The sequence below is a fragment of the Rhipicephalus microplus genome, chromosome 6 (genome assembly GCF_043290135.1).
Source record: "Rhipicephalus microplus isolate Deutch F79 chromosome 6, USDA_Rmic, whole genome shotgun sequence".
Classification (NCBI taxonomy): domain Eukaryota; kingdom Metazoa; phylum Arthropoda; class Arachnida; order Ixodida; family Ixodidae; genus Rhipicephalus; species Rhipicephalus microplus.
In genome coordinates, this window is record NC_134705.1 from 199,331,949 (window position 1) to 199,357,559 (window position 25,611).

The window sequence follows — 25,611 nt, forward strand, 5'->3', positions numbered from 1 at the left end:
GGCTCTCTCAAACCCTTTCGCTGCCCACAGCAGTGACTTGGGAGAGGGGTAGGTGGTCACACAACCGCAGGAAAACCGTGAGAAGGTCGGCCCCAGGTCACGCCACCGATACAACCAGCGGAAACCCATTCTACCACTACCAGATAGCTGGACTTTATTCCAGGCCACATTAGTAAAGGAAGAATGACCACCAGGGTGCGCGGACACACGTCTGGAAGGGCCACCTGGCCGAAAATACTCTCTGGTAAAATACCCTATGTTGGGTCACGTGGTGCGACTTGAAATATATATTTGATCTACATATTTCAAGCCACATGACGTGAGCGCCAGCGAGAGTTGATGCAGGAGCGGGCATGTTGTTGCCAAGCCAGCCTCTTCCCTAAAATAAAGTTCCTTCTTCTTTTGTAGTGTAGTGCACCGCAGATCGTGTAAGCCTAGAAAAAAAAAATGTGGCCGCCCACTCGATATTGTTATAGAACGGTGTAATTCGCGCGAGAACGAAAGATAGAGGAACGTCTTTTATCGCAGTTTCAGTCATGATCGGCCGTCCTCACGGTAAGACGTTTGTTACAATTAAGGCCGCTAAAATGGGCCTATCCTTATCGATAGTTTGTTCAAATCGCCGCATAAGCTTTTATTCGCGCACTCAAACTGCTGATCAAGATTGGCTATGAAGAGGGTGACACCAGAGAACTGAAAAAAAAAATTAGAGTTTTAGTACTGACGGACATACAAAGAACTTTAAAGGTACCCTGAAACGGTTTTGGCGATTTTGTACAAACACATTTTGCCGGTAGACCAAGCCCCGTATTCTAGAACGTCCCTTCACTCAACGCTTCCCCTTCACTTGAGAAAACCGATTGGAGCGCCGTCTCTAGGCACGGCAAGTCACTGCATATCAGCAATAGTCTGCTGGGATTCTTCAGTAGCGCAGCGTCGTTTTCAGCTGAGCGGTGGCGCAGCGCTCAACTCTGTCAAGTGAAGGCTGAAAGTCGAGTCGAGGAGCGTTTGTGAATACGGGGGCAAGTCCTGAGGGTCATTCAGAGACAGACTTGAGCTTTCTGCGTAAACTGCGTAATTTATTACTACGCTTTAAAGCTGCGCATCGCTGCGACTCGGCCAAACGCGTTTTCAACCGTGCATTCATAGAGCGACGGCGGGTGGGAAGGGATAGAGGTTAACCCCCCCCCCCCCCCCATCTCGCCCGAAGGGCACTGACAGACTTTAAATATAGTTTATTCACAGAGCGACATGCTCTGACCATTTGACGTCATCGTGGATGCGGATCTGATTGGCTGTCATAAGCTGTAGAATACGCGCAAGATAGATGATGATGATGAGCCTTTAGTTTTGTTGGCACTCGCCCACAAAAGGGGGATCGGCCAAGAACCGGGCCGTGCGGCAGGATCAAGTGAGTTAGTTATGAGTCAGGCATTCAGGTAGTCTCGTAGCCGAAAATAATAACAATAGACTGACAAGGTAATCTTTTTGTTGCCATTATGTACGCACGCACAGGAGAGCAAGCCTCCCTGTGGCTATAACCTAACGTAATCCGCCCGAAGGATGAAATTACTGGCACGTTTATTTTTAAACCTAGCTTCTCAATTGGTTCGACCAGACATCTTTTCCTTTGATAAGAATATCGCTGACAGAATAAAAATAAATGACCTATTGATTCTAATTAACTCGGCCGGCACGCGTTCTCTTCGTCCTCTTCTTAACCTTCGGCATCGCTGCCAGATGACGTGTGGCGATTTGGCCGACGAGGGAGGAAATGATTCTGGCGAATGAGAGAACTAGTACAGAAAGCGGCGCTAACTTGTTTGGCGCACGCAGACACAAAATGGGGACGAAGAGAGCGCATGCCGGTTCATGATGGTGATAACAAATAGTTCATCTTAGAAACACAGAATGCGGGGCAGTGCCGCTGTTCTGTCGTGATGGGCACCACTGGCGCGAAACAGTCTTAATTTGCTTTTCCTACAAAAAAACATGCGTGACATCAGCTGCGTACCATGCGTGCAGATATCTCGGCGGCAGATACAAAAAAAAATAGAAAACCGACGCACACGCAGCATCATTAATGTAGTAGCCGTACCTTTGTGTTTATTGTGTTTTTTAAAAGAATATGACAGTTTGTAATATATGTTTAGAAGCATGCTATCAAAAAAAAAAAAGAGGGTAAGGCAATATATAAGTAGAACTGGTACACGGAACAGGTGGAAGAATAAATTTATTGCATACGAACTCTAAATCAGGCGCTTTCAACTGCCCGGTAGATCACAAAACTTGTCGCTAACGGCCAGTAAGCTCAACGAAATGAAAAATAAAAGAGAATGAAGCGTACTGGCCGTGATGCTCTCCGCTAAGTATACCCACGAAACACAGTTGCACACCGCAGCAACAATAACGGGGGAGGAGGATATCAAAAAAAGGGAGAAAAAAAAAAAAACCAGCACGCGGGCGCCACCATCACCGAGTATCCGGCAGTCACGTAGGCCGAGGCGGGAATCTGCAAAGGGTTGTGCGCTACCGGTCGATGCGAGGCCGCAACCGACTGTCTCTTGGCGGTTTTCTCGGCACACAAAAAAAAAGTTCTTGTTCGCAACACGCGACGCAGGGATACATGGCACGCTGAGTGCTTCGCATTTGGTTATTAAGAAGTGCCGTAAAGCACGCGCACTTACAATGAGACGCGGCTCACGAGCATCTTGCAACCTTGAGCGCTTCACAATTCGAAGAGAGCGGGGCACCGAGCGTCTTTTCACCGATGGACCCGTACGTACACAACGAACGGTCGCCGAAAAAAAAAAAAATCACCCCAGTTACCGCTTGTCGTGCTTTTCGTCGCCGGAAGATGCCGCGCCAGATTCGTCGACGAGCAGCGACTTGATGCCCACTTTGGCCAGTTCGTCGACCAGCTCGCCGCTCTGGTGCATTTGTAGCACGATGTCGCAGCCTCCCACGAACTGACCGTTGATGTAGACCTGCGGGATAGTGGGCCAGTTGCTGAAGTCCTTGATGCCCTGACGCAGAGCCTCGTCTTGGAGCACGTCGTGCGCGCTGTAGTCGACGCCGTGCATGCGCAGCACTTGAACCACGGCGTTGCTGAAGCCGCACCGGGGCTGCTCGGGGACGCCCTTGATGAAGACGACCACTTTGTCCTGCTTGATCAGATCGGCGATCTTGTCGGTGATCGGAGCCGCGGCACTGAGGAGACGCACGGGCGACCGCAGCATCGCCGCACTCGTCGCCAGGCCTAAACGACTGGCCAATGAAAATGCCATGCCTTGCTGTTCGACGTTGACGCCCTGTAGCGTAGCGTAGCGGTCTCCTCTCTATGTGACTGTAGGCCGGATTTGAAAGCTTTAGAAAGAGAACGGCGTGCAGCGGTTATCGCCTAGTGAGCCGGCACATTCGTCCCCTGCTTCACCTTCGGTAGGATGTTCTCGTAAACATACGCACGCCGCCTAAATGACACCGCCAACGTGCACTATTGCTATAGTGTACTAGAAGTGTTGAGTGGCGTGACCGCACCTCGCCGCCTGATCCCATCCCCGTTGCCTGCAGCGGCGGCGCTGCAGTCGAACAGTACTGAAAGAGCTGCCCGCCGCTTGCAGGAACTGCTATGCGCTTCGGCTCCTACATCGCGCTTTCTTGATGCAGATTTCTTCGTGCCTGCCCGTCATTCATGTCTAGCATATGATGTCAGAGCCCTTGAAGTATGACACGCCAATCTACTCAATTTGAGCTCCATAAAAGCCCTTGTAAGAGATCGAAAATAATTCATAAAGGGGGTGCCTTATACTGATTTCTTCTCTCTTAACTCTTTCTTCGTTGGTTAGGTGTCTACAATATTCAGAATAACTGAGCAAATTTATCGGAAGTTAGCTGTACTCAGAAAGCTGTGAGGTTAAAAAACAAATACCATGTCAAACGCACGTAGAACCAGCAAGCCATAAGTAAACAGGGGAAATGAAGGGAATCGAACCCCCTGCATCACGAAATGCTCTCGTAATTCAACTTTTCAGGGTATACCAAAATATTTACACAGCCCCCCCCCTCCTAAAAAAAGAAAAAATGAAATCTGGGTAGCCTTGCGCCGAACGTTTACAATTGGCGAAGCTGAATATAGCGTGTCGCTGTACAAATGCGCACTGTAAATTTCACCCTTTCTATAATATGACGTCTCAAAACTAGTTCAAGTCTAACGTAGTCGTCGGACGAGAAATGCACCGCCTAAAAATAGTAGCTGGGCATTGCATGAATATTGTTAATGGGGCGGTGATATATATATATATATATATATATATATATATATATATATATATATATATATATATATATATATATATATATATATATACTGTGTACATATACAAGTTACATTTCTCAAAACAAGATGTACCACTGCCTGCCTATACCTTTGGCACTTAATAATAGAACTACGCTTATAATACAAAACATCGGCATAAATTCGCTGCCTTGCAATGGCGTTACGCCAATAGAATATTTGGAAAGTAGCACAATTTAAGCTGTCGATACAAAATGATAACTGCTTACAATGAATTTACACATATTAACAGAGAGGCTATATATACGATTGGCCCTTTTTAATATGTTGGTGTGTTGTTTTTAATATGTTTATTATGTAACAAGCTTTTCAGAAAGCAATAATTGTTATCTTCCGCAAAACTGGCATGATAAAACTGAGTCGTCCCCGATATAATTGTTGTGACAACGTTAATTATACTCAGGTTCTCGTGAAACAATGAGCGCATGTAGGATCATATGAGGAACACTGTGCTGTTGATATCGTAGAGACTGCCGACAAAATGAGCGTATGATTTAATCGCGGTTTCGATATTTTGCTTTTCTTTGTAGTTTGCCAGTAGCCACTTATGATATAGCGCAGGTCAAAACGCTGCTTGAGTGAGAAGCTACGGGGATCCGTGCGGATTCCGATTGACATTTTTTTTTTGTTGGTCGGCAGGTTCTTGAAACAGAGAATGTCTCGAAGCAATTTCGGCGTGCCTGGATATTTACTCATGCACCCTGGCGCTTAGCAGGTGTGCACACACTGATAAATGCTCAGAAGCGCATTAAACGCGCTAAAAAGTAGCAATTAAACGCTTTCGTAGGCTATGGTTCAGGCGCTCCCAATGCAGACGCTCCTGAGATCTTCAGTATCATGGGACTACAGCGCCGCCGCTACTGTCAACCGCCGGAGGATCAGCCGAGATGTGGCGCGGCCGCCTCGTTCAATCTACTGCTCCCTTCCAGTAAACTGTACTATTGTTCACCGCAGCCTTGTTGTTGCCAGCACAGTTTCTAGTTTTCGTCAAATAAAGGGCAATCGACATAAGGTGAAAAACAGCAATGACGAAGTGTCAGCAAATAATATAATTAGTTTGTTCTTAAATAGAGCTGAATTGGGAAATTGCTATGATATTCAATTTTATTTGATAGCGCGTTCTTTCACGCATGTCCTTATGCGAAGCTGAATGAAAATACGGCGAAACAATTCGTGCAGCGCATAACTATACTGCAGCGTAAGCATAGACGAGTTGCAAAAATACACATGGTGGGGATTCTCTTGTTAACTATTACTTTAACGAGAAAAAATACGTTAAAGTTCACAATGGTTCAACTTGGCTTATTGCCGCCCTCTCGCCACCGCGCCCTCGTGGCCTAACGGATAAGGCATCGGTCTCCTAAACCGGGGATTGCGGGTTCGAGTCCCGCCGAGGGTAAATTTTTTTTCTCTCTAGTTTCCTGATGTGTACGGCCATGTCACGTAGCTTCAAGGACAAGCTTTTCTGAGGATATTTTTTTTCAAGTAAAATTATGCGACACTGCTTATGCATTGATTGACCAATGTCCACCATACACCGACGGTACAAACCAATTACCATATTTTCGCGCACATGACCCGTCCCTGTATAAAACTCTCCCCCGAACATTAACTCTACAAAAGTAAAATAAAACATGCATGTAAACCACTGCATATAACTAGCAAATCTGGTTTCTAACATACATACATACATACATACATACATACATACATACATACAAAGAACATTATTACAGCACCAGAGGGACTAGTTGACCACCCTCAACCAAGACCACCCTCAACCAGTCGGCGGCTCCATCCAGGTCGGCCCAGGAAGGTGAAGGCCCTTCACGATGGCCGGACTCTCCGGACAGCCAGTAGTTGTAGACCCAAGTCCAGGCTGTGTAAGCTGTGTAAGTCTAGGCTGTGTAATATTTTTTTTTTCATTTTTTGGCACTGGTCGTATGTAAGAGAATACAGTGCGTCTTTTTAACACATGAAATTCGCCTTGGTCCACCTGAATGTTACACACTTTCATAGTGCAATTATCATTTTCTGTCGCACTAGAAAAAGGAGCCAGTGTATATTGATGGAATAAGAAGATGCAATAAACAAAATAGAAAAAAAAGCATACGAAAGAAAAGAGTGTATGAAATCTTTCCTTTCACACGTGTTTTCCTGTGGTGCATTGCGTCTTCTTATTCCAGTTTTGTATATTACAAAGGGGACAACTGCACTACACCTGTATAAACCGGACACACACACAGGCACAGAATTTCTTCTAAACTACAAGTTTTGTATATTGTTTGCAGTAACAAGCAATATACTTTCATGAAGTGCAATTGAAAACCTATATTTTATTATACACATTTCTATAGGTCCTATGTTACACGTAACAATGCTCAGTCTTCTTGCTCTTCACTGTCCTCATCACCTTTGTCCTCTTTTTTCTCACGTCTTATGTTGAGTAGCCGCTCCAGCTGGCCTTCCATGCCGTATATTCTGTAAAAGACACGAAGAAATATGTGCAAGCATCTATTACACTTCAGATACAAGACATCTAACAATCACACACTTGTTTTCTGCCTGGTGAACTATACGCAGTATTTTACACGGGTGCCTAGGTGGGCTAGTTGATTTATGAACATTGTGGCAGAACAATGCGAAGAGACAGTGAACACACAGTAATAATATCTGGGGTTTTACATCCCAAAACCATGATATGATTACCAGCGACACCCTAGAGAAAGGCTCTGGTAATTTGGACCATCTGGAATTTCGTAAAGGGACACTAAACAGGAACAATGACTTGGTTTAGAACAACTCTTATGATACATTGATAAGTTCACTTTGATAAATTTATTGTTAGCGGAGAAAATCAAGGTTGAAGTTTCATTATTAAATTATGCGCGAGAATCTCTGCACGTGACGTAACAAATTGCAACATGTATTTCTGGTATTTTCGTGGAATTGGCTCAATGAAACTTTCTAAAACTCTGTATGCTAGGTCTACGACACCCACAGATTACAAGGTGCTTCGTTTATTATCGATTGAAAGCTACGTAGAACCCAGCAGATGCCTTCTAAATTTGTTATGTCATGGCTTTCGGTGTGGGAATCTCGAGGTAGCGTTGCCACCCGCATTTTATTTTCGTGCGTTTTCTTGTTTACTATGCGTCGTGTTGTGGTAAGAGTGGTGTTTCCGGGATTGCGAAAATGTACTTAAGTAATACGGCAAAAGTTTTTTCGCTCTTCGATGTCTCTTTAACGTGCAACAAGACCTCTACCATATCGCCTCCATTGAAATGCCACGGCTAGGATTGAGCTCGTGACCTCTGGGTCAGCAGTCGAGCACTGTAACCAAGTGAACCCGCAGGACACATCACTATATTTCCTTTACATATCTTCAACAATGAGACCTTTCACACCAACTTTCATTTTTCCTGCGCGGTGTCCTACATGTTTGTTATCGCGTTTTTTGTGCCTGACCTATCCATGCATCCTCGTGCATTATGTTTCTTCTACGTCGGGCCCTCAGACACAGTTCATCCCTCAATTTCTCCCGAACTTGTCAGCATTGCGGCTGTGTCCTGTCTATTCACTGTCCCGCTTTTTGCGTTGTCCTGCCACAATAAGCAACACTGTGGCAGGGTTCGGGGACTTTAGATATTGAATATTTTTACATTGTAAACTGACAGGCTACAAGTACCTGAAAACAGTATTTCTTAAAATAGGAAGCTCGGTCAGGGTTTGCTTGATACAGCTAGAAATTGGGCTGTTAGACTTACACTAGTAGGGATACAAGTTGAAGCCCAAATATGTATGTGTAAACAAACCTGTTTTATACATTACTGTAATATGCCGAGATAGCTTGTGGAATCAATTCCTGTGAACATGCGTATATCATCTGCAAAATATCGACAGCAGATATAGCTTGGAAGGTATTTTAAATTAATTTTCAAGTTTGCGTGAGCAATTCACTGCGTCACGCTATTAGCACCCTCAAAGGGGACCCTTGGAGACCCCCTACTTTCTTCACGCTACTACGCCGCAGCAAGTTATGACAACGTCATGGCCACCATTTTTCTTTGGTCGCATTTGGTCCACCAGACTATTACTCGGCAGCTGCTCGCCTGTCCATGGCCGCGAGGCATGAGTTGAAAGTTTTGTGTTTGATGCCACTCATGTCCAGTTTCCTGTTCGAAAAAGCATCTTGATGCGAACCGCTCAGAAGTGCGTCCCATTTCTGTGTGCCGACATGGTCGAGTGTTGCCTCCGCTAGGTGGTGATAGTTGCACCCGGTGGTTTCAAAACAGAGACTAACACTGGTTGGGTAGTAACGAGCCTGTAACAAATTATCTGTCGTGTGCTGACAAAAACAATGTGCCATGTAATGACTAACAGACCCCCAGAAAAACATTGCAGCCTCAAAATGCGAGGCCAAAATTTTTGTGCCAGTACCCCTTTAATAACAGCGACATGAAAATTTCGCTACTTAATAGTTACTCACAAAACAGCTGTGGATTAGTTTCTACACATTATTGATTGTCTTACCACCAGTTGGCCACTACCACACGGTAGTTAAGTAACCGAACAATAATAACAAAGCACAAAATGTAGGGCACTTTGAATATTTTTGCATTTTATACAAGATGCGAGGCAATAGCCCTCCATAAGGAACATTTCTGAGATTTGCAGGATGGGTGATCACCCTAAACACAACTGAGCTAGCAAATGGAACAAAGAGATTGTTAAATTTAGAGGTTTTGATGAACTAAAAGGTAGATTAATACATCTTGTTCTGAACATGTAAATAAAGTGGAGAACGTTACTTGAAGTCTTCTCGAGATCGGTAGTAGGCTGCCCAGTTCCTTTTGTTGACCTCTTGCATCTTCTTTTTCATTTCGTTCGAGCTCCCATACCTGTGGACAAATTGACAATACCTGCTTTCGAAGAGAATGACATTCACATCTAATAACACTACACGGCTTCTGCACAGTGATATATGTCATTAGAATTGAATGACTTAAGCAATCGAATAAGTTTGAGAAACACATTTGCTGTGGTAGTCGAACAGAATATATACTCCATACCCCAAATACTACTTGAAAGGATGCATTTGGCATTCTCAATTTGACCCGCATTTATGGAAGCCTGCTATTAATGTTGCTTTTTTTAAGGCATGTATCATTTTATTGAGGACAGGAGAAGGCTAGTCGTAAACTGTCTTTACTTTATATTTCAGTAGGGTCTGGGCCCCGGCACTCTCAGCTATGATGTAAACAGGCAGACGCCTCTGTGCCAGTGTATGCATGCGTGTGCAGCGATGGCATCAGCTGCGAGAGCGCAATGAACCCAGGCGGATGTGTTTGCTTGCATGAGGCTATGGCAGTTCCATTGCAAACTGTTTGTCCGCATGGATGCATGCGAGACCATGTTTTAAAGTGAACAAATGCAGAATGGTCTGGGGCTTTAGGTTTGCGGTCATGCCGCAAAATATACCACATGTGCATCTATTACTTTACGTTGTAGAAAACCTAAATAGACGCGATACATTTCTTTGTCCCCCCCCCTTTTTTTTTATGCTGAGTATGTCCTATTGCTTGTGTTCAATCGGCTGTGGCTACTGGCTAAGAGGATCATTTTGGCTTATGGTGGCCACATATAGTGCGATATACAATTGCTTTGTGCATTTATTTAGCGAAGTGACTTCCCGCGTGTCTTTTAAAACGAATGACTTCACATTTCTATCATTCTACATGCACCTTGCTTAAATTTTTACCTATTTTTTCCTGAAATATCTACATCGATACTATGGACTAATGACATAACTTTTTTCTACGTAGCACCACTGCGAATCAACCGCGGTGGTGCTACGTGGTTGATTCCGCGAATCAACCGCGGTGGTGAATCAAGCACCGGCATTCGTTGCTTGGAATGATGTTCGAACCTAATGATATTAACACCTCCAGTGTGACAGGAGTATTATCTTATACTGTAGAGCTGGCTGTTTAGAATCTTTTACTTCACAGACAGCAGTGTGTATCCATCAAATCTTTTTTTTGCGTGTGTGTATGCATCACTACAGAAGTTGGAATTTTACAGTTATATAAATGCCCACCGTTAAACAGTCAATAGTGACGTTGTGGTAGATCATTATATTCTGTTTCTGATTGCAAAATTTTGTGAGACTGACGTTGATAATGTGCTCCGTCTCTTGTGCCAGTGTGTAAATTTACAGGTAATTATGCCTGCATTGTTGAAATGAATCCTTGTGTGAGCATTTTGTATCAGCAGTAGCAATGCAATTTAGACTATTTTGTGATGCTATGAACAGAAAGAAAGCAAATATCTTTAGCTTGTCCCAGAACATACTATCAAATGAATATCAAGAAAATCCACAAGATAGAAATCCACAAGTAAAGAAAAAAAAAGGTATCATTACCTGAATGCTGCATAATGGAGGCAAGCACCAGAAACAAGCAACACAAAGCACCCCATGACAACATAGAGCTTGGCATTCTGATGCTGTCTTCTCTTTTCATTGTAAAATTGAGCGAAGTCCTCGTATCTCGGCGTATCGTGGCTCTCGTCATCGTGGTCATGAGATCCCCTTCGGTGCATGAACGGCTCTTCGTACCTGAAGGAAATGCATAGCAGTGAAAACATATAAAAAGTGAGTACTTTAAAGTTCTGTCATGCCTCTGAAGAACAGTGTTGCACAGAAGAACAGTGTTGCACATTACTAATAAGTCAGGAAGAAGACTATTATTTTGAACAATTTAGCTATTTAAACAATAGGGCCACAACACTGACATCACCATCATTGGCCTGTCATGTCCTCTGAAGAACGACAGCCTTTTTAAAAGGTCTCCAATACGTCCCTCCCAGCGCGAGTGGATGTGATTTTACGCATCCAGTTCTGTTGTTCCACCTGACCCATTTCCATCCTCGGTGGCACTACCCATCCCTTGGTATCCATTCTGACGTTCTAACTAATGCTTGGTTATCTGTACTTCTTATAATATTATTTACCCATGTACTACATGCTTTCCTCTTAATGGTACCATGATGGCTACACTATATGCTGTCTTTCTACCTCTTAAACCTATTATTTCTCATTCCATCACACTCGTGGTGGTCCTCATCTTCTTCTTTTGCTTCTTCGTTATTGTCCAAATTTTTGCCTCATATGTTAGAGCTGGCAAAATACAACAGTTGTACACTTTCCACTTTAGTGACAATAAGTTACCCGTCTTGATGTTAAGAATGTCTGTCCTATACCCTCTGTTGGAGGTTACCAATGAACGCTCAACTCTGTAACGGGAATACGCAGCTAACGGTGTTACGATGTAAAATTAAGTTGTGACGACAACAATCTGGCTATCCAGACAGGTTGTAGTGAAAGTTTAGCAATGAACACCAATGCTGGTAAGAAAATGAACCATAGGTCCGTTCCCATATTTATAAGGGTATGATAAAAGTGTGTACAGTTGTGGGTAGCGAGCATGTTCAGTTTGCTGTGTGGCGGACAGAAGATGTGCAATCTGGATAAGCTTACCGAGCGTATGTTTGCCTCCACACTGTACGTTGGACGTTGTGGAGTTCTGGATGCAGGAGATTGTCATCGTAGTGCTTACGATCAAGAGGCTTGCTTAAGGTTGTGTAGGCTTGGTTGAGCTCAGTGAACTTGCTGTGATCTTTTATTGACGTCTTAGGACCCTTGACGTCAGGGTGGAGCTTTCAAAAGAAGAAAAAGAAGGCGAGTGCTCAATACAGCTGTCACGCCCTGAACTTTTCGATCACGATCGAGCTCGATCAAGATTGAGTGTCTCGGTGACGACTTGCTCATCGGTGAAAGCTTCGGAAGAGAGAGCCATGCAGTCATCGTCGAGAAATCTGACCTGTATCGAGTCTCTCGGTTGCGATTGGCTCGATTACGCAAGCGTTTGATAGGTGGTAATCGCGGTAGAGAAATTCCATTTGAATCAGGCTGATCACGATCGACAGTCCGATGCAGGCGAAACGCAGTGTATGCATTCACGAGGTGGGATCGGTGACATATCTGTTAAACTGCTTCGTTTACTTTTACGAAGAGTCAAGTCTACAAACATGAACAGCTTATAAGCCAACGCTTTTAGATTAAAAACGTTGTTCTAAGCGCTGGTTCTAACCGCTTCCTGTGAGAAAATATAGGATAATGCGGTTTGACCTTGAGTTACTGTAACTCTAGTTTGACCTATATGTAATGCAGTTTCACCTAGAGTTACTGTAACTCTAGTTTGACCTATATGTCCCCGTCAACATATTTGATTGACCAGTGTTTGGCTACACGCATGCGCAAGCGGCAAGTTCAGACATGTCCGATTTCCACGCGCAAAACAGCTAATTACCTGTTTGCACAGCTTGACATAGGCGTCCCTGATCTCCTTTTGAGTGCAGTCATTCTTCACTCCCAGAACTTCGTAGTAGGTCCTGCTTAGGTGCCTTCAAAAGAGATGACGACAGTTTCTTCATTCTTAAACGCTTACGACAGCGCGCGGACGAGTTGCGCCTTACCTGATCAAATGCCATGCGATTGTAAGCCTTGACTTTGTACTAAGATTTAGCTTGACAGCGTGGGGAAACATTTAAGACAAGAACCATGACTGTTGGGGCACTGTCGAGTACCACAACATCGGCACCCGTAAATGCAGGGAGCGATCAGAAACCACGCGACGAGGAAATGCTCGAAAAGGAAAGCAACCACAAAGCAGGCAACTCCCGAACTTTCTGTAACAAAGACTAGATGGCGCCACAAGATCACAAATCTCGTTTGATTCGGCCGTGGTTTTGGCGGGTGTTGGTGTGGGCGCTTGCAGTCTCTGAGGCCGCAGTAGCCGTTCGAGACTTTCTTACAAAGAAACTAGATGGCGCTACAAATTTGGAAAAGGGCACTATCTTGTTGTTGTTGTTAGTGGTTCATGAGGAAAAGGAAGAAGGCACCTAATTTCTGTCTGCCTACAGGCGACACGGCGCAGTGCCTACTATCTTACGGTGCATATTTATGTATGTCACTCTCGTGATCTCACTTCTCTTTCTCTCTCTTTCTCTACTTTACCTGTTCGAGCCAACGTTACTAGTAGCGTTGGTTGGAGTATCTTCACCGCTTTCGCTACCTAAAGCGGGAGTGCACAGAACCGGCTACTTTGAGTACTTTGAAGGGGCAGTGCGCAGACCACGTTTATTGGCGGAACCGAGAGAACAGCGGTTGATAAAAAAAAAAGAAATACACCACAGCTTCCTTTGCTGCAAGTTAATGTTATAGATGCACACTAGTGTTGCGTCCTTTTATTGAACTATAGAACTTTTAAATGATCGAAAGTGCTTCGTCGCGCGAGACTCACGTGCGTATGCGGCCGCCGGGTACAGCAGGTGCGATCGTTAAACGAAAACGATGTCGGTGCACGCTAAAGAACACCAGATGATCCAAATTTCCGTAATCCAAATTCCGTAATGATCCGTAATGATCCAAATTCCCACTAAGGCGTCTATCATAATCACATCGTGGTTCTGGGACATCGAGCCCGGGGTATTATTATTTAACGAAAACTCTGCTCGGCGAAGTGGAGCACGTGAAACATTAATAGACATAGAGGCAGAAAAAGAGAAAGCTAGACGTAGAAACGAGAGATACATACAGAAATAAAAAAACACATGAAAAGGAGATAGGAAAGACAGAGAGCTAGACAGGAAAAGAAACGAGAAATGCAAAGAAGCAAATAAAGAAAGATGGAGAGAGCGAGAAAGAGATAGAAAGAAAGTGGAAGCTATACAAATAAATAAACTAAAAAAAGTAAGAGTGAGAAACACAAATAAATAGACAAAGAAAGCAACAGAGGAAAAAAAAGGTCCAAGGAATAGAGAGAAATGAAAAAAAAAGAAACGGAAGCAAAAAAAAGGCCACCCAGCACCGCTTTTTCTTCAGGTTTGGCACCATTATAGTAAGAATTAAGCTGCCATAATTTATTGTTCTTATATTATTGTTAGATATTTCTATTGAATTGAGTGCTGCTTTTGGAAATTTGTCCTCCACTTGAGGCGTTACTTTCGGGAGGGCATGGATATAAAATAGTTGCAACCGAGGCAAATCCAACAAGATTGCTCAACCATTTCTTTAACCCTACGCTAGCACTACTCGCAATGCGTCAAATTTGACTTTTGACCTACTCGCCCAAACGCTTCGAAGCTTAGAGACGCGGCCAAGATCTGTTGATGAGAGAAAGAACGTTATTACAGGTCAGACACTGACAGATATTCCTTCGCCAGGACAAAGACCGACGACGCTAACCGCAGGAGCTAGTTGGGAGGGGGAAGGGGTTAGGATTGTGAGGAGACTGTATGTAGAACAGCGGGGCATGAGAAGAGGCCGGTTTCTACGACTGCATACGTACGTGGGCTCTATGGCTCTAAGTGTACCTGGCGCTGTGCCATGATGGCGATCGAGCTTGGCTGAGCGCCAGAGGCTATGCGTTGTCAGCCGTACACACCCATAGCGTCCCATGCTGAGTCACAACCACGTTGAAGTGGTCGCGTGCCCTACAGGGACAGCTATGCTACAGATGTACTAGCTGGGCCGGAAACTTGCATAGCTATACCGGGTGTTTCGAGAGATGTGTCCAAGTATCGCCCAAAATCAGGAAAATTGGACATTTTCTTTACTAAGCAAAATTATGACCCTTAGCAAAATTTTCCTAAGGGCCGTATCTCAGCTAATGCCATCAATATTTTGAAACGGCGAAGCACTCCACTCCCATACACCTTTATATTGTGGGTGCCAGGACACGAGAGCCTTCAGGGAAATGAAGCGGCCCACGCCGCTGCCTGCGAGCAGGTCGTTGAAGAGACGGAAGTTGTTCAAAACACCTACTCGTCGTTACTCCAGCATTTCAGGCTGGAGCGACGAGTATACCCTCCACCACACCCAAAATTGACAAAAGAGGAAAGCGTGATACTGAGACGCCTGCAAAGGAGCACATACACACATGGGGCCCTAATGCAACCATCTCTACCCAACGAGATATAGCTCTATGTGCCCGCTCTGCAGCGTACCGGACACCCACCCTAGCACACTTGGTTCTTAAATGCCAGTGTATTGCCAGACGTAATCTGCAACAACACACGACTGATAACGAAGCAGGACGGACGAACGAAGTCCTAACCGAAACGTGGGAGGCGAAGCTCGCCCTGGAGGACCTGGAAGACCTACAACAACTCGTCGCCAGAGCCAGGAGGGCAGTAGAAGCCAGAGGGTTCCTGGACTAAGGAGCCCTCCCACCTCAGGGTGACACCGGGCATTGCTCGGGGCACTGTTTCAAAATAAACGTTTACTTCTCTTTCTCTCTTTTGGATGCCTTCACCGTTCTTCTGTGGCCGCGTGCATCTTAAAATGACTGAGGACGTCTTTTAATACATTAATGAAGAAAAATCAAATAATTACTTTTCAATTAGGGGAGTGTATATTACAAATGGAAGAATTGAAGTCCATCATGCTAAGAACCCATATTGCAGCTTTCAGATTTCGAAAAAAAAGGGTCTCTTGTAATGATCGCGGAATAACGAAAATCGTCCAAATTTACATGTGTGACTAAAAGTGAAAGTGGAAGAGTGTAGCTACCGTAGAATAAGTGAGCGTTGTTGTGTCCGTGTGAAGGCTGCGCTTGCAATTATAGCCCGCGCGATGCACATTACGTTAACACGAAAACACTACGCCTCTGACGTCACTGTTGTCTTCAACAGTGACGTCATTCTGATCGTCTGCTTGTTGGGCTCACCGGTGCTTCGGTGTCGCTGTTGAATTTTGTTGAATTTCATCAAGCCTCAATAGCTACAACAGGCCACTTTAATATGACAAAGCTGCGATGGGTTATTCGCACAAGGAATTTCAATTTTTTTTATCTGACATAACCGCCTAACTTCTTTGATTAAGAGGGTAGTCATTCTGACTTAATAAGCTCCTAGGTGAGAGTCCAGCCGAGCAATCTGCCGAAAATTAATTAAAATTAGCCTATGTCTGTGTTAATAGCTGGTCCAAAGTGACACCTCCAGCTTTGACCGTGGGCAGGATTTTGTCATATGTGTCGTTCGTCATATGTGTCGTTCGGGGCATAGAGTTTCTTAAAATTGTTGATGTATTATGATGCGTTGATGTTTCTTCTTCTTCTTCTTCTTCTTCTTCTTCTTCTTCTTCTTCTTCTTCTTCTTCTTCTTCTTCTTCTTCTTATTATTATTATTATTATTATTATTATTATTATTATTATTATTATTATTATTATTATTATTATTATTATTATTATTATTATTGCATTCTGTTCTCACTCCGATTGTTTTACTCTGCCAGACAGCCTACGATGTCGAGGACAGCATTGCAACTTGCCAAATCGAAGTGAGCTGAGGCAAAAGCGATCACAAATGAGTTTCGCATTAAAAAGAAAAAAATGTGGTTCTTCCCTCGGGTCTCGTCGGTGCATTTCGTCTCGGCCGCTCACATTCCTCCAAAACTGCAGGCGCGCGCGTGTTACTCGCCGTACCCCGAAGGATTTTCCTCCATACCCGCGGTTCCACGCCGCCGCCAAAACAAACGTGCCTAGCGGTCATAGCGGCGCGTTAAAAACGCGTTTCCCGCATTTCCCTCCTGCTACGTATACGCTGTACGTATTACCTTCGCTCCTGCTTTCTTCACCGTTCGGCTTTAGCTGTATTTTATTTTTTTTTTTTGACTTGGTTGATTCTTTCACCCGTCCAACCAACTTTGCCTGCTTGTAGCGCGCTGTCAGATAACCGAAGGGGCAGCAGATGAGAGAGAGGGATGGGCCTTTCCATCTTGTCCACCAGATTCTTTCCTCCTCTCTTCCCTCACAGCTGCGCGAACACGATAAGCTGCAGGACCGAGCCGTGTGCACATGCGCGAACGCACGTTCTCCTTCGCTGCCAGACAGCATCGCATCGCAGAGGGCTTAGAACGGTTAAAACGCAGTCGCGGCCCAAGTCCTCACGTCAGCCTGGTATGGCGTGTATTGACGATGACGGCCTATTATAAGTATGGCTCACAGCCACTCTGGGGGATTGGCCTAGAAACGAACAATTAGGTAGAAGGACTCACCTATTAATTGGGATTGATTTGTGGGGTTTAAGGTCCCAAAACCACCATATGATCATAAGAGACGCCGTAAATGGAGGGCTCCGGAAATTTCGACCACCTGGGGTTTCTTTAACGTGCAGCCCAATCTGAGCACACGGGTCTACAACATTTCCACCTCCGTCGGAAATGCAGCCGCCGCAGCCGGGATTCGATCCCGCGACCGGCGGGTCAGCAGCCGAGTACCTTAGCCACTAGACCACCGCGGCGGGGCACCTATTCGTTGTGTATTTAATGAATTATAAAATGGTTAAAGGAAATCAATTTTACGAGTTTGGAGGTTCGCGATTAAGACCGTCCTGATTTGATTAGGAACCTTTCTGCAGCGGAACTGATATCCCGGTGACAACGACTTAATGAGGAAGCGGAGAGAATATTAGGAATAATGAAATCCAATCTAATTTTATTGAAAACCACTTTAACAATGTTGTTCCTCGGTAAATTGAAGCGGCTATAACGATAAAAAATAATGTTCGATTGTTTCATCTTTGTTACAATATGTACAGAGAAAGGAACGAGTCAGACCAGCTCTATGCATATAATAATTTAATATTAGAACTGGCGTGTAAATTCATGCTGGCATCGCCATGCTAAATATATTATTGTATACGAATAAATATGAAGAAGTGGTGAACCATGAAGAGCTCCGCAGTCACATCAGAGAAAAATATATTTAGAAGCCCCATTACATAAGATAGGAATACGAGTAAATGTACTAGTACCTTTATCACTTGGCGGCACTTCATTAGGTTACTGCCACACGGATATATGCTCCACTGTGTTTGACTACATCAATGCAACTAAAAGATTACCGTGCTAGTGAACCCTAATCTTTTCATATCTTTAGTTTATAATTCGTAGCTATGCCTGTCAGGAAAAAGCGATGGTTCGACCGCATGCTCAACAACCATTTTTGTTTATTGGTGTTTTATCGCTAAACTAATTTTTCAGTTTGGCTTTAATTTGAATTTAGTTTCATTTGAGTATCCTGCTGCCTGGTTCTTGGCCCATACCCCTCTGTGGGAAGCGCCATCCATCTGAGGTCATCAGCATCAGTCACATCGTCAGCGCTAAGCAAGAGAGGCTCGTGGAGGACGTTGTTGCGGCTCTGGCTGGTTAGGCCTACGCTCTTATGGTATCTGAATTGACAGTTCTATTTGTAAAGACTGTCTCAGATTTTTAATGTGTATGTAAACAACTTTTTCATGATATCAATGTAGAAAACGTTATTGTTCACGATATTAACGTAACATCAGTGCTAGTCATGGCGTATAAACGCACACGGGGCCGGCAGTTGCGTAAAAACGAAACACAACTAGGGACACCGATATGTGGTTCTCGCGTTAACCGTTTGTGTCTTTACGTATATATGTTGACGGCGTCATGGCCAACTGGTTATCAGTAAAAAATGAAATGCATCGTATTGTGCGCCAGTCATGCAGCAACTTAACGCTGATTCAGGAAGATTCAGGATGATTCAGGAAGTCTTATGAGCTAGCGCGACCACAATACGAAAAAAAAAACGCATTTAAAATATTTGACGTCATAGCAATGATGTTTTTGTGCGTAACTTAGAAACGAAACTGTGGCCTGTTATTTTTTTCTCATAATGAACCTGTGCGCGTGTCAAAATGGACGTCACTATAGAGCTCTCACGGAATAGCCTAATGAATGGCAATGCCGAGTCGGTTTAATCCGGTAACTGATGTATCTCCAGGTCTCTCATATTCACTGATTCTACCAAAGAAACGTTTTAAACGCTACTGAAGACTAAAGCCAAACTTACATTTGTTGAATTTCGCGCCGAAGACTTGGCACAGGCACTGAGTCTGTACTGTTGGCCGACATTCACCTGCACCACGTGAACCAGTTCACGGGGTGCTGCACTTTGCCATTCGTTTTAGTCGTGCAGCATTGACGACCTTTGAACCCTGTCATTCGTTTCAAAAGGTGCAGAAAAGGTGCAGCACTGGTTCAATATTTTCCTGCACCTCCTACGCTGACGGTGCCGGCTTGGTGCAGCCGCATGTGCAGCTGAGCAGACGACACAGCACTTAGGCGTAGGTGGCTAAGGCGCCGTACCCGTTTCTACAAACGCGGTGTGTTTTGCCAATATGTTCGCGCCTCATAAACTGTCCACATGTGTGGTTCGTCATCGTTCAGTGTTAGCTGTATGGTGTACATTAAGCGAAGAGAAATAAGGCCTGCACACTGTTGGCACATCGTCATTCGTTTCGGGGGTCGCGCTGTGCCTGCGCCGCTGAACTCACGCTGCACAATTTCTGAACTTCGCGTGTACAGCCGTGAACCGGTTCCGACCGGTGCAGGTGAATCGAACGGACCTATAACCGGTTCCGACCGGTGCAGGTGAATCGAACGGACCTATAAGGTCCGTTCGATTCTAGGTCCGTTCGATTCACCTGCACCGGTCGGAACCGATTCACGGCTGTGCACGCGAAGTTCATAAATTGTGCAGCGTGAGTTCAGCGGTGCAGGCGCAGCGCGACACCCGAAACGAATGACGATGTACCGACAAGGTGTTGGCCTTATCAGATGCGGAAGCATCTTATACTCGCGCCTTGTAGTGCGCCGTCCGCGCCGTTCGCACCGCTTCTCGAACATTCGACAGCTGACGCGCGCGCATGCGCCGTCGCGCCGTCGCCCACCATCTGTGCCGCGCGCGCTTCTCCTTCGAGAACATTCGACAGCTGACAGCGCATGCGCCGTCGCGCTGTATATATACTCAAGGTCGGCGCTCGCTCGCTCAGTTGCCGCTCGTCCGTTGGTTTGTACGGCGCGTCGACGTCTAAAGTCGCGGTGAAATGAATGCCAACGAATCCACAAACACAATGATCGACGTCCCTTCGACCAGCGCCGCCCTTTCGCATACGTGTGTACGTGTTCACTCATTTAACACCCCCTCCTACAACCACGTTAACCAATTTAGCCATCGACCCAAGTAAGTCGCAATTTAACACCCCATTTCACAACCACGTTAACCAATTTAACCATCGACCCAAGTAAGTCGCACTTTAACACCCCGTTAACCAATTATATGCTCCGCATCCTCCTCAGTGTTCCCCCGAGGGAAGCTGCGGGCAATTTTTTCTTTTCGGTTAATTTACACCATTCAGCAAACACCGACCTATGGCGAAATGCACATGCGGACAGCTTATGAGGCGCAAACATCTTGGCAAAATACACGGCATTTGTAGAGGCGGGTACGGCGCCTTAGCCACCTACGCCTAAGTGCTGTGTCGTCTGCTCAGCTGCACGCGCGCCTGCACCAAGCCGGCACCGTCAGCGAAGGAGATGCAGGAAAATTGTGAACTGGTGGTGCACCTCTTCTGCACCTTTCGAAACGAATGGCAGGGTTCAGCGGTCGTCAATGCTGCACCGCTGAAACGAATGGTAAGGTGCAGCACCTTGTGAACTGGTTCACGTGGTGCAGGCGAATCGAACTAACCTATAGTGTACAAGGGACGAGAAGGAGGAGCCCTTTACCGGGGCTAAGTTAAACTGCTCATGCTCACTCACGTATGTGCGCGCGCACGCACGCGCACACACACACACACACACATACACACACACACACACACACACACACACACACACACACACACACACACACACACACACACACACACGTATTATTACGATTAGAACATGCATTGCGGACTGTGCTAGCGTTCTTGCCCTCTGTAATAAATTTTTTGTATTTGATGGCTGTGCATCTTATCTTCTTCAGTCACGCTCATTCCTTGGATTTGACGTCATGGACGAAAAGAAGGAAATCTTGGCTCGTAATAATCATCAGCATCGAAGTGACTTGAGCGATGTCAGTCCAGTGCGCATCACGCATTCCAGAGACTGCAGCACAGCGATTGCACGATAGTCCCTCCTTAAGGGCCCCTAAACCACAACGAATTCATAGGTGACACAGCAGTTTCTTTCTTGCCTTCACTACCCTTCTGAGAGACGCTTTCTCATCCACGCCACTTACTGCTTCCTAAAACACGTGGGACGCCAGTAGCAAACGTGGAGCCAGTCAGCATTTCGCGCTTTTCGAGTGCATGCACCGCTTGCGCAGAGAACAAAGTGAAATCGGTTTATCGTGTGCGGCAGCTAGTGATACAAGATAAAGAAGAACGGGCGCATCATGACAAAGCAGAGTAAGGGACGATACAAAAGGGATATCTCTCGTATATCGAGCAATCTGTTGACGTCACCAATTGAGCCGCAAGATGGCAAACTTAAGAGAAAAGAACGAGATTGTTTTTTATTTTTATTTTTTGTATTTTTTAGAGACTGTTCGTGGGCTATATAAAATGGAGCGTCGTTTCCGCATCGATTTTTCTTTTGCATGTCGCATTCGAACCGCCTGCAGTACGTATACCCTCGCTGCGACGTTCGCTGTGCAAAGACGGATGCTCCTGGCGTGCCAAGTAAGTTTCATTATGTCTGTCGTGTTGAGTTCTTCTGTCGCTCCATCTCCCTGACTTCACCTCGCGCGTTCAGGCTGTGCCCGCTGATGTCTCTCTTCTTTTCGTCGGCGGATTTCATCGCTTGCTTGACCGGCTGATCAAACTGTCGCCGGACGGCTACGCGAAACGCGTTCCGTGCGATGCTGTCGTGGTCGCAGCTGCGCAGGTGCGTCGGAAAGGATCTTCGGAGCTGAGCGCGCCGCTGCGTAGCCTGCGTTGCCGCTGGACAGAGGGGGTGGCTCGGAGAAAGGAAAACCCCGTCGTCACCTGCAGCCCCCAACGGGTCACGCTTGACCGATAGCTTTGTTCGACGCTCGGGCGGGGGGTCACTCCGCATAGTCCCGTCTCATCCGTGTTGTTGCGCACTGCGCGGGTGCCTCTGCACCAAGGGATACCGTGGACCTACAGTTAATTCGCTTGCAGATCCCACCCTTTATTTCTGAGTATCACAACTTGTGGTTTAAGTATACACCAGTGGGACATTCTTGCGGGATAGTTGGGGAGTATTTGAGCGAGAATATACATGTGTGCAAAAAAAAAAAAAGATAACGAGGAAAGATGGAAGGAGCGGGCGCATGCTTGTACTTCGATAATTCGGATATTCTTCGTACACACGTCTGCAAAATGAGTCGGGTCGGGCGAGCGATAACCGCAACCTGATAAAGATAAAGCTGCATTGCCGCGCCATCTGACGTGGTGAGTGTGCATGTGCGTCCTTCCGCTTTCTCATGCCTTTCTTACTCGCATGCGAAAAACCAAATGGTTACATGTAGCGTTTTGCGCTAGGAGTCGCTTTATTTCATCCATCCGTGGGGCGCTCAATTCGAAGGGGGCACGTTGGGGGTAAAGCATATGCGGCTCGCTATGCCCTGATTAAAGAGATGGAATCTCTTGTCTTAGTGGCGAACCGGTTGCACACGCATCATTATGTCTTTTCTTTTGCACGCGCCGTTAGGAAAAGAACAGTTGAGCGCGTAAGATTGAAACACCACCTTGCCACGCAGAACGCGTTGCTTCGATACCCACGATGACCGATGTTATTTGTTACTCATTTACATATACTTTGTGTTCTCGCTGTCGGAGAACGCGCGATTTTTCGCGCTCTACCAACAAAGCTTACGTAGACGCGGACGCCGGAATTTCTTCGAAAAAAAAAAAAGCACTACCGAGTTGTCTGTGGAGCGAGCCGCGTACACTTTGCCGCCACTGTGCCCCCGTCAAATCTATAGCGCGTCACAGATTGAAGAAAGAAAGCGACGCCTAGCGCGAAACGCCACATGTAATCGCGTAGTCCGCTGCAAGCGAGTAAAAAGATAAGGATGCTGAAATGGAAGGACGTGCGTTCGCACACACCACGTCAGATGGCGCTGCAATGCAGTTTCATCAGATTCATCATTTTCACTGGTATAGCGCACCACGACAAGGGCACACACAAAAAAGAGATGAACACACACACACACACAGCGCTGTGTGTGTGTGTGCATCTCTCCTTTGTGTGTGTCGTCGTGGTGCGCTATACCAGTGAAAATGATGAATCTCAACCAACTAGCCCGGCAACGTGGCTTAGCAAAGTTCATCAGATTGCAGTCGTCGCTTGCGCGTCCCAATATATTTTGCCGACGGGTGTACTACTTGGCCCGAAGAATTGCACTCGCCCGCAACGAGAGACGGAGAGAACAAATTCATTAAAAATAAGTGAACATCAGTCCAGGTCCACTAAAAAAAAACAATGCGTAGCTACTAGACAGGCCTAGAAGTTTCAAATGATCGAGTAGAGCTTTCTTGCGCGACGTATTATCTAAAGACGTGCACTGAAGTGCCTGATATCTCGAAAGAATGAGCAGCTAAAATCGAGTAAAAGTGCCGAAGAACCACCCATCGCAACTGGCGCGAAAAGTAATTGAAGCAGATTACGTAGCAAGCAAGGGCAGTTCACGTGATATAGCGCCAAATCTTTGCACCACGTTGCCAAGTTTCGATTTGGGCTTGTTGGTACGGCGTTATAATGCAGTTTTGCCTATAGCGAAATGCACAAACGAGGGAAGAAACCTGTCCGCGTCCGCCTTGGTGGAACAGTGGCTTGCTTGGCTGCTGACCCGACTTGATATACAGGCCGCGCTGGTCGCATTTCGATGAAGCCGAAATACTCTGGCCCTTAATCGTATTGTGCGACCGGATAGTCCGAATTTCCAGAACCATATGGCGGTTTTGGGACGTAAACCCCAGATTTTATTATGACACATGCCCTGTCCTCTTACTTTGTCAGTCGTTCGCGGATTTCATTCAGCGCGACTACATATACTAGTGCACCACGTCGGTGCCCGAAAACCAATTTCTTAATCAGCCCAACAGTGCGCGAAAGGCTGATGCTTGTACCGTGAATATGCGACGATCGTGCAGCCTCCTCTCGGCGTGACGCCCGGGTTATGTTGTTCAACGCTAACAACAGCAATGACGATCGTGGGAGTTTAACATCGCGAAACATATTTGATTGTGAGAGGTGCCGTATAGTGCAGGGCTCCGGCAATTTAGACGACCTGGAGTTCTCTAATGGGCAACTAAATCTAAGCATACGGGGCTGGAGCATTCTCGCCTACATCAAAAAATGTGGCAGGGATTCGATCCCGCGACCTGCAGTCGAGCACCAGACCAGTGTTGCGGGTATACCTTGATGCTCTCATGTGACTATATATCTACTGCATGCATTCTACAATTAACACCAGTGGAAACTCGGTGCTTTTTTCTATCATTTGACAGTGCTCGGTGGTGTCTTTCTCTTCGTCGCAATTTGCAGTTTCGATTGAATGAGTCGGTGCAGCGTTTCATATTGAAGAGGCGCTATATAACTGACTCGAACGGGATGCCGAATGATTTCGGTATTGTTTCGTCCTTTCATCTTGGCGTATACAATACACTTGTGTTCATATTTGCGCCATCACGCACAAGATCCACAGCAAAGGTGTCCGCGCGTGTGCGTAAACATTATAAGCGCGAACAGATGGTTGTTGAATGTGGCGAATTCGGGCTCTCGTTATACAGCGGCACATGTTAGATACTGTTCTTGCTTTAGAAACCGTTCGATCATCGATTCGCAGTCGAGTGACCGAGCAACCATTGTTGAAAGGAGCTATATAAAAAAAGCTTTCTAAACCGTTGGATAAATGTCGTAGGTTATAGCGGTTAGTCTTTCTTTTTTTTTTTTTTCGTGCGTCCTATTTACTTATAAGCTGATTCTTAACCAAAAGCATCGCGATGTCGCTTTGTATACACGACAAAATACCGAGGCTGTATATTCCAATTTGCTTTTTTATTAGTGTCATTGTACTTCAATGATTTTAAAATATTAGACAGCGGTGAGTGGTTCAAAATAAATATAAAATAATTTTTATGGGTGTTCGAAAATATTAATGGACCTGTCTGCTTATCATCCCTTCTGTTCCCGTTTCTAAACCTTTTTTTTAAATTCATTCCTCTTTGTCAACATCGTGCTACGTGGCGGTTTGGAGCATGTTGTTCGCCCATGCGTCGGTTTACCGCCGTTGCTAATCCCTTAGAGGCGATAATCTCTCGCCGGGCGCGTATACTTCTCTCCGGGATTAACGGCCACACAAGAAGAG

The 25,611-nt window shown here is 45.6% G+C and overlaps 3 protein-coding genes and 1 non-coding gene across 4 annotated transcripts in view; 2 read left to right on the forward strand and 2 right to left on the reverse strand.

The window, feature by feature from the left end:
- Window positions 1-2,216: 2,216 nt before the first annotated feature.
- LOC142765807 (glutaredoxin-related protein 5, mitochondrial-like) lies at window positions 2,217-3,493 on the reverse strand. Its single transcript, XM_075867547.1, has one exon. It carries the CDS (start codon window positions 3,285-3,287, stop codon window positions 2,826-2,828), a length of 462 nt encoding a protein of 153 aa, XP_075723662.1. The 5' UTR covers window positions 3,288-3,493; the 3' UTR covers window positions 2,217-2,825.
- Window positions 3,494-5,680: 2,187 nt separating this feature from the next.
- On the forward strand, window positions 5,681-5,753 carry TRNAR-CCU (transfer RNA arginine (anticodon CCU)). The gene has a single exon. It is a non-coding gene; the product is annotated as a tRNA-Arg (tRNA).
- Window positions 5,754-6,670: 917 nt separating this feature from the next.
- On the reverse strand, window positions 6,671-13,080 carry DnaJ-60 (DnaJ-like-60). Its single transcript, XM_075867548.1, has 6 exons — window positions 12,893-13,080; window positions 12,727-12,820; window positions 11,895-12,073; window positions 10,779-10,973; window positions 9,166-9,255; window positions 6,671-6,835 (listed from the first exon to the last, which is right to left on the reverse strand). The coding sequence occupies exons 1-6, from the start codon at window positions 12,961-12,963 to the stop codon at window positions 6,736-6,738; spliced, it is 729 nt and encodes a 242-aa protein (XP_075723663.1). The 5' UTR covers window positions 12,964-13,080; the 3' UTR covers window positions 6,671-6,735.
- Window positions 13,081-21,827: 8,747 nt separating this feature from the next.
- Window positions 21,828-25,611, forward strand: part of LOC142766124 (uncharacterized) — a 351,486-nt gene continuing 347,702 nt past the window's right edge. Inside the window, exon 1 of the mRNA XM_075867973.1 lies at window positions 21,828-21,955. Within this exon, the coding sequence (XP_075724088.1) occupies window positions 21,874-21,955 (82 nt within the window). The 5' untranslated portion in view covers window positions 21,828-21,873. The remainder of the gene's footprint in view (window positions 21,956-25,611) is intronic.